The sequence below is a fragment of the Pterocles gutturalis genome, unplaced genomic scaffold, assembly GCF_000699245.1.
Source record: "Pterocles gutturalis isolate BGI_N339 unplaced genomic scaffold, ASM69924v1 scaffold18626, whole genome shotgun sequence".
Classification (NCBI taxonomy): Eukaryota; Metazoa; Chordata; class Aves; order Pterocliformes; family Pteroclidae; genus Pterocles; species Pterocles gutturalis.
The window spans coordinates 27,706-37,303 of NW_010100768.1; the positions used below are offsets into that span (position 1 = coordinate 27,706).

Sequence of the window (9,598 nt, forward strand, 5' to 3'; positions counted from 1 at the left end):
GCTCTGCTAGGAAAACTTACCTTGAAACAGTCCCCAGTAGAGTGCTTTCATGGCCTTTCTTGTCCTTTTCCTGATTATCCTGAACGTAGATTGAGGTGATCGCATGATTCCTTTCCCGTACCCAGCTGTGGATTTAAAAGAAACCTCACTGCATCATTACAAATGGGAATCCATATAAGATTCAAATTGTTAATTAAATATGGATCATTTTAAATCTACCTAGTTTTAGCAGGTACACAGCATAGCCAAGGAATTATCCTCTAAGCCGAACAAACTTAGCATCCTCAGCTGTTCCTCGTAAGTCATGCCCTCTAGTCCTTTCACGACCTTTTTGACCTCCTTTGGACACATTCTTATGTTTTTATATCTTTCTTATATTGTGGAGTCCAAAATTGCACACAGTACTCAAAGTGAGACCACACCAATGCTGAGTCTAGTGAGACAATCACTTCTTTCTATTGGTGCTTAATGCACTTCAGGATACCGTTGTCCCTGTTGGCTACTGGGGCACACTGCTGACTCACATTGAGCTTACCATCAACCACACCCCTCAGATCTCTGCAGGGCTGCACTCCAGCCTTTTGTCCTCCAATCTATACATACATTGATATGCCATAGCATAGTCAGCTTCTGCTGTTTCAGTAGCATTCAGACTCATCAGTTTGTCTTTGAGAATGTTGTGGGAAACAGTGTGAAAAGCTTTACTAAAGTTGAAGTATATAACATCCAATGCTTATCTCCTCATCCACCGAGCTAATGTAGCCTTCTAGAAGGCTGTCAGGTTGGTTAAGTGTGATTTCCCTTTCATAAATCTGTGCTGAAGTCCAGGATTGCGCGTTATCTCTTTGCATTACACGCTATCTCTTTGCAATGTGATTGTCTTCTCAGCTGTCTGTTCATCGGAAGGCAGAATTTAATTTTCTGAAACAGTAAAAACCATGATCAGAGCCTAAGGGTGTGATGAGTGACTGTGGTAGATGTTTTTCACTGTTTCCAGTATTTTGGAATCACCTTCCAACGATGAAGTCACATCCCTTTACTAGAGCAGTCAAATTGCACAGGGAATCACTCATTTTCAATGAAAGGAAGAAAAGAATAAACACTCTAGTTGTGATAAGATCAAAAGATTTCTATTTCGAATAAAAAAATAATTTAAAAGCCATCCCCCAGCATGTTGGCAGGTTGCTGGAAGTATCCAGCAAGGAAGAGGAAAAGCACTGGCAACAAAAAAAGGATCAATATCCTCAACAGCCAAGGTGGAATGTTACATTTTGGTAATGCCATTGTAAGTGTCCTCTCATCAGTACCACCTATAGAGGGAAGGAAAGTAACTTTTTATTATATCTTTCTGAAGACTGAAGTAAGTTGGCAAAAGTTCTTATCTCTGACTATTAATATCCAGGCATGACCCAATAGCTTAATTTGACTCTTGTTGTAGATGCTTCAGTCAGCTCAATGTGGTGTTCTTGATTGAGATCACCTGAACTTTGTTGAGAATGCTCATCCATGTGAGCATATGTGGCATGAGTTTAAGGAAACCAGTTTGTTAAGTAGATGAATAATAAATTTGCTGGATGATGAAAGAATGAATGCATTCCTGGGAAAGTTTTCTTCAAAGCTACTCCTTGAAAGTTCTCCTTGTGTTTTTTAAGAACCATAGGCAATGCTCTTTCTCTTTGTATTGTGACAGAGACAACAGTTTCAGGAGCAGTGTCTTCCTAAGCAACAGGAAATTTTGTGAGTTTTGTGTGAAGATCAAACCAAACCATTACTCCTCTTCTGTGGCAGTTCAGCAAGTCACAAGAGTATAAAGTCTCTTTGTGTTAATCTTAGGAAACAGAAGAATCCATTGCAACAGACAGAATTGTGGAATTTGGAAAAGAGATTATGGTACTGAATTAATCTCTGAAATTTGGGGAATTTTTTTTTGTAAGAGTAGGATTTTTTTTTTTTTAATCTGTTTAAGTGGAATTCAGCTGTATAGTTGAGGCAGGTATGACTGAGGGTCTTTTAGGGATATTTCAGAGGAATATTTATTATTTAATATCCTTCCTGATCCCAAAAGAGGAATATATTTTTCTAGTCCACTAGAGACATTGCAGAAATTGAGTTTATCAAAACATTTGGCGTCTGTAGTATTAACACTGGCATAATTTTCTTTCTGTCTGTCTGCCTTTCATAAGCTTGAAGCTCATGATGCATACCTCCCTGTCTTTCAGAGATTAATTTTGTAGATGTCTTGATTTCATCATATAAGTAAAGGATGACTTACTCCTTTATGGAGCAGCAGTTAAAGGTGGCAGGATCCTTACTTCAGTTTGTTTGATTTACCAAAACATTTTTTAGGAAGATCACAATGATAGTTCAGACTTGCTTCTAATTTTAAAAAGGGATGCTGCTAGGAGAAATAAAAAACCTGCAAGTTCTGGATTCAAAGAACTACTTTACAGGACAAATATTTGTGAAAGTGCTGGCAGTGATGAGGACAGGCCTCAAGGACCTGCATCAGGTAGTCTTATTCTTAAAGTCATTGATTGAACTTAGTGGTTTTCCTGGTTATATTCACATCGTAAACACTGTTTAGTAAATGAAACCGTTATGTTGCTTTCTTTGGAAACAGTCATTTCTCAACTAAAAAGACTGAACATCACAAGATTTTGAAAGCAAAAATGTTTTGCTTGCCAGCTTCATCAGCCACAGTGATCTGAGCCATTTTAGTTTTGTGCAGATGTGTTTGTTTCAGTGATCTTAGTTGTCCATGGACACTGGAAATTGGAAAAAAACAAACAAACAAAAAAAACCAAAAAAAACTTGTGCTGAAACTAATAGCCCAAGAAGTTGCTATGCAGGTGAAAGAAAAAATTAAGAGCAAAGTCATCCAAAATAAGGTAAACCCTGTCCAAAGGAAGGGCAGGTTCTGAAAAGAAGCCAGCTATGGAATGGAGCAATTGCACTGTGTAACTGGGCGTCTCTGGCATCATATTCATCCTGCAGCCCTGTATCTTGGGGGAAGATAAACCAGAGCTGTTCACAAATACAGTTGGCCATTGAAGGCCTCATTGGTAAGAACTGAATATTTCTGGAGATGTCTGGATGTTGTTGCTTGCACCCAGATGTAGTTCACTTTTCCAGAATAGTTGCTGAGAACAATGCTGTATTTCTTTCTAGCTGAAGAATAGAACTTAATGCTATTTCTTCATTTTTCTTTCGTATGGAATCAAGTTACTATCTTGCACATACTAAGGTAATCAAAATTAGACAAAAGCAATGAACAGTGTCTAACACCAGCTGCTCTTCATCAGATACCTTTGTGACTACAAACATAATCCAATGGGATGAGTGCATTTACTACCTGAAACTGTTCTCTGCCTTTTTTTAATATCACTAAGACACAGATGGTTCTCAGGCTGTGCATAAGGCATCACCAAGTTAGTGGGTTTTTTTGTTTTTTTTTTTTTTTTTTTTAATTTCAGGTCTATGCCTACAGCTCTATTTACAAGCAGATCTGAATTGAATTAGTATGTGATGAATGATCATTTCAGTTACAGCAATGCTGGAAATCTATTCAGTCTGGAGTTTTTGTCCCAGCTTTTAGAGACGCTGCTTATCAAATGGGGCACTTGATATTGGAATGTAGGAAACTAACAAATATTCCACACAAATAACTTGACTTACTTAAGATAGGCTGCTTATTCACCCATTTTCTGTCGTTCCCCCAATCCCTTATCACATTTTGGGTCTGAGGAAGTGATGGAAACAAGTGTCCAGAGCGCCCCAATTCTTCTGTAGCTTTGTCCTTTGAGAGTCAGGAAGAGCAGGGAGAGATGGGAGCAAGCTGTCCGAAGGGCCCTGGTATGACATTTTCACTGTTAGTTTCATATCTGGCGTGTTTGGTGAGGAAGGATGAGCAGAATCTCAAAGAATTCTGTTAACAAACAAGCCGTCTTTATTTTTAGGTGGAATTTTATGAAATTATGGAAATACAGGTATAACAAAATAATCACAGAGGGAGCATTAGAAGGATGTGTTGTTTTCCGTCCATCATTTTGCAGAACTTCCTTATGTTGTTTGTATTTTGTATGTATTTGAAATATACCTATTTCTCCCAGTGTGCATAATTCTGAAACCTGTTACACTTTGGTCTGTCAATGATGGTGATTCAAAGGAAAAATAAAAGTTTATTCAAGTAATTATGACCCATGGCCTTTATTGATCTCTTCTGCTTTTTGTGTTGTCAAAACCTGGAGCAGGAGAATTTAGAACCTTCAGGAGAATTTAAGACAACGTTGTCTCAGATTATCTGGCTCATGCTTCATCACTGGGGAGGTCTGGTGGATTCTGTAACACATAGGCAATTTTTCAGTTTGTGTGACTTGGTAAAATTAACTAAACGTATACAATTTTAGGTTGCATTCTTCACCATCTGAGGAGTTAAGTCCATCACATCTCTTGAGAAAGTCACCTTCTCCAGCTTTAACTGTAAACTCCAGCAATGTGAGTATGTCACTCCCTATAAAAATATAAAAGTAGAAGGTTAATGTCAGATAGTTCAAAGCCTATGTTTGAACGAAATTACCCTGACTTGTGTTTTCGTGAGAGAATGCGTAGGGTATGCCAACTACCTGGCAGCTGTGAAAGTCTTTTGAGAGGTGTGACAGCAGCAGAAGTTCCAACCTCATTTCTGGGGGCATCAGTTCAAGCCTGAGGCTGAGGACTGCAGTCTCCACTCAGTTGTTAGGATCTCTGCTGAAGCTCTACAAATATGCTAAATAGGAATGTGATTCATATGATGAGGACTCTTCTGTATTTGGAATTGCATTAAAACTTTTGGTAAATAACTGTCAGAGAGTAGAAGTGTTTCCACCTGTTAAGTTTGACAACCTAAGTAAATTATCAGTTCTTGTCTTCTCTCACTTGTACTTTTAATGTTCTTGAAGACGCTTTTAAAAATCTATGCTGTGTGTTCTCAGTTTTGAAATGTTTAAAATTTTTACTTTGAAAGTATTTCAATAGTCTTCTAAAAATTGATAGAATATGCTGGTTTGCTAATCTAGTATTTCTGGTAACACCGCAAACTATAACTATCATAGTTACTGACCATAGCTATGGAATAATTAACATTTTTTTTACCCAAGTATATTGTACGTTGTGTATTGTACACCATATGAGCAAAAATCTACTTCTCCATCAGCACTTCTTTAAACATGTTTCTTTCAATTTAAAGGCAGTTCATCTTCCCATTGCAATTTTCATTTCCTAACAATACTTTCTGGACTAGGGATTGTTTTGGTTTCCTTCCTTTTTTATGATCAGTTCTCTCCTGCCTTACCACGGGTGTTTCTCCCTAAGAGTTGGTTGACTTATATATAGTGAACTCTCTAAATCATGCAGCATCTCATCATAAGGATAACTTCATTGTATTCATTGAAGGTGTTTCTTTATTCTGTGCTTTGGTATCCTGTTTCTTCCTAAAATGCTCTTTTAAAGCATTTCAACTTATTAGTTTCCTAGTAGAATATACACAAGTTAGGCAACCCAAGAAATCTATCCTGCTAAATGTACGTATGTGTTCCATAAAACAAATGGGGGGGGGGGGGGGGGATTTCTGATATGTTTGGGTTAGATGACTTCCATCTCTGTTGTTGCTAACCTGATTTGTCCAAAGTGCAAAAAGTAATTTAAAACTACTTAGATTTTTATCATGATGGTAACAAGATGCAAAATAATAGAAAAGTTTATAATTCATATAGTTTAATGCATATAGAATATGGGAGGTATGAGGGTCTTTTATCTTTTAGCTAGAATGTGTCAACACTGACAAACACGATGTCACTGGGAATTTGTAGTATATGGTACTAGACATGGAAAGTATATACCAGTACACTTTGTTGTGCTGGATTTATTTGATGAATATTGAATTAGACCCTCAGTAAAGCAGATGCCATCACTGTGAAGTACCTTTGACATATGTGTAAGTAACACCTTTTATTTAAGACAAGTCCAGTGCTATGTGAACCTCTAAAAATTATTTTTAAATGCAGCAAGTATGCCTGTTGATGCATATTTTTCATTTAATCTATTTAGTTCTTAATACTTTGACAGCAATTTATAATAATGTTTCTGTAATGTAGTAATTGTGACTAAATTTAGGATTTAATTCTGTCCCTTTTACTTCTGTTCTTTCAGGTGCCAAATAAGGAGTTGATTCAGTTATGTCCTTCGGACACAGAAGTTATAGAGACTTCAGAACAAAACCAGGGTGCTATTCCATTCCCCAATAATGAACCTCTTCTCAGTAAGATTTATTTCTCTTGTGGATATTTTGGGGCTTGCAGGGTAAGACATTCTTATAAATGGTGTAATTTTTGAGTACACCACTTAACAACTGTGTGTAAACTGTAAAGAGATGTGTCTCTCTGTCTTAAGATGAGAGGACTCTTAAAACAGATGTGTTATCACTGGAAGGCAAACAGCAACGTTTGATCAATGATTAAATTTCGTTACAAAAATAACATCTTGTAACAGTTTACCACTGCATTCTTGCATGCCACAGTTTTAATTGGTACTTCTTAGTTCTCTCACCAGAAAAGAGATGGGTAAGAAGACGTATTTCAGTGCAATGTAAGGGAACTGATTGTAATTGGTGTACTACTGTCCTTCTAGCAATTTATCTCTTTCTTAACTGCAAGCTCTGAATAGTTAATACAAAGGGATAGTAAAAATGTTTCAGAAAAATACTTTTTTTCTTTCCCCCCCGTCAAGTATGCACTAAGGCAGCAGTTTATGTGGATATAGGATTCCCTGTCCCTGTAAGAGAAGAATGCCATTGTGTTATTTTTTTAACATAAAAGCCAAAGTGCTATAAGCTTGTAGAAACTCTTCCATCCCCCTCTTTTATTTCAGTTAGTAGAGATTTATTTATGTATTTATTTATTTATTTACAACCTATAGTTTTCTTCCAGTTTAGCTACAAGCCCTTTATATATTAGAAAAAAAAAAGAAAGAAAAAAAAAATCTAATGCTCAAATAATGGTTTAAAAAAAACCAAACAACCCAGCATTAATCAAAGATAGGCAAAGAGATATTTTTTCATTGATACTTGAGCTAAAGCATTTTACCTTACTGCTATTAAAGGCAAGGGTATAGCATTGATTTCTAGAGCTGACACAGAGTAACTTGGAAAGTTTCAGGAGTTCATCTGGCATAGTGCATCAGACGAGAATTCACATACATGATTGATTGTGTTTCCCCCTGAAGTGACATAAAGTAGAAAGTAGTTTTCTGCTTCTGTGACATGAACTTCACTGCATGGATACAGGTTTTATTAGCTAGCAGTTGGAGGTAGTCCAATGGATTGGCAAGGCTTAAGTAATTTTAAGTTATGTATGTCCTCTCTGTGGACAGCCATTATTTCTATTATTTGATTTTTTTTTTTTTTCTTCAAACATTTACATGTAAAAGTTTGCCTCTACTTCAAAGGAGTGTGCTGTTTAAAACAAATACGTTTACTACTCTTCATGCTTTGGACTGCATACATTAATGTTTTAATAATTTTATAGGTAGTAATTCTCAGCTGGACTTTGATGCAATATGTGAAAATGATGACACTGCTATGACGGCTCTTATGAATTACTTGGAGGCTGATGGAGGACTTGGGGATCCAGCTGAACTCAGTGATATACAATGGGCTCTGTAGTTTTGCTTTTTCAAAATAAGAAGGAATGTAAAATCCATAATGCACAACGACCGTACATCCTCAGTACTGTATAATAATTTTTTAATATTTCATTTGAATTCACACTTACTGTCTATATATTTTTAAAGACTGAAGTCTTCTTCAGAGAGAGACAGTTTCTGCTGCACCTGTGGAAAAAGGCAATATTTTTTTCATGATGGGGAAACCTTGAAATTTTAATATTGAACCATCTGTAACTGGAATGCTTAAAACACCTTACTATATTTTTGCTAAGAAACTTTAACCAAAAGGTACTGTACAATGTACAGAGTATTTTTTTCTTAAACTTTTATTTATTGTTTTTGTTTCACATGGTAGAAAATTGATTATCCATGTTACTTTCTGTAGAACCTACTGTATTTACACAGTTTAAGAATATTTGTAACTATTAAATTTCATTGAAATGATTTGCACACACTACAGTTGTAAAATAAGGTATTGTAATTCTCAAATGATGCAGTTTGTGATTACTTGCCCTTTTCAGGCGTGCAATTTCTGTATTCAGAAGTCGAAATAAAGCATACTGTTCTGGGAGCAAGGATTTGAATTAGATCCCTGTAACAATCAGAACAGAATGTTTTGAGAAAATAGTCACTTCCCCAGTACGCAAATGTGATAAGGGTATAAGAAAAGAGCAACAAAATCTTAATTACTGTTTTGTATTATTTGTAATGTATTATTAGAGGGGCAATGCTTAGAACCTACAAAAAGTAATGCTATAACTGTAATAAAGCACTTTGGTCTCCTTGCAGGTTATTTACTAACTAGAGAGTTTGGACAGATTGTCTTGGTTCCAGAGTGAGTCTAGCACTGTCTATTAGTGAAAAAATGTTAAAGTTCTATAGCATCTTTTATAGTCTCTATGTTTTTGGAGAGATCAGGGTGATTTTCTATTGCTTGAGTCTGTGACTTTTTAAAATATCTGTGTAATATAGTGCTTGCTGTCTGTAAGTAAATGCTATATAGGGTGCTCTTCCTCTGGGGGACAGCTTTTGCAAGAATTGTATCCCAGTTACGGCAAATTACTCAAGAACATGGCACTTAATAGGTTGTATAAGACCAATATAGCATTAATATATAAAGTAGATCTTTTTATCTCGGATATTAAAAATTTAGACAAATTTTTGCATCTATTATATATAAGCATAGTTTTCCTTTTCTTTTAATTCGGGTAAAGAAAGGAAAGCGTTTGAAGATATTTGATACATGTGTGTATTTTTAATACAGACATTTAAACAGAGGTACTACCATAAGCACTATGGTGTTTTTTGTAATTCTAATGGTGGGCGATAGGCAGCCTGTTTCAGATCTTTCTGTGAAGGCTGAAGTGTGTGAACAAATAGATGTGGTAGCCGCTAGATGTCACGCTTGTGCTGTTGGGTAACTACCCTTTCCTGAACGAATACAGAATTTTGTCATGCACTGACTTCTGTGCTTTGACAGACCACCTTTATATCTCATAGATACAAATCATTTTGCAGATGATGAATTTTTTGGTGACGTCCAGGTTTTCTAGAATGGCTTGTCAGATTAATTTTTTTCTTAGTCTGTAGATTTATTTGCATTGAACTTGCATGTGATTTCCTGCATTCAGTGTTTTTTTTACAGAAATGGGGCCAAAATTATCTGTTCTCTAGCTTTATTAGAATAAACTTTTCTGTTTCTTCATGTAAAATGAATTTTGGGCTATATCATGGAGCAAAGTAAGAAAAACAGGCATTTTCTAAGAATTGATAGGTTTCTATTTGTATAAATGTAAATCGAAAATTTCAGGTTTTGCCATTGTAAAGTGCATTTTCTCTTTTCTATGCTTTTGAGCATTAAGGTAAAAAATTCTAAATAAAACAAGAAATACTGTAGCTA

General features: G+C 35.8%; 1 protein-coding gene across 1 annotated transcript in view; it reads left to right on the forward strand.

The window, feature by feature from the left end:
- ARNTL2 (aryl hydrocarbon receptor nuclear translocator-like 2) overlaps positions 1 to 8,966 on the forward strand; it is a 28,298-nt gene extending 19,332 nt beyond the window's left edge. Inside the window, exons 14-16 of the mRNA XM_010081063.1 lie at positions 4,407 to 4,494; positions 6,187 to 6,295; positions 7,560 to 8,966. Coding sequence (XP_010079365.1) covers positions 4,407 to 4,494; positions 6,187 to 6,295; positions 7,560 to 7,696 — 334 coding nt within the window. The 3' untranslated portion in view covers positions 7,697 to 8,966. The remainder of the gene's footprint in view (positions 1 to 4,406; positions 4,495 to 6,186; positions 6,296 to 7,559) is intronic.
- Positions 8,967 to 9,598: the final 632 nt, after the last annotated feature.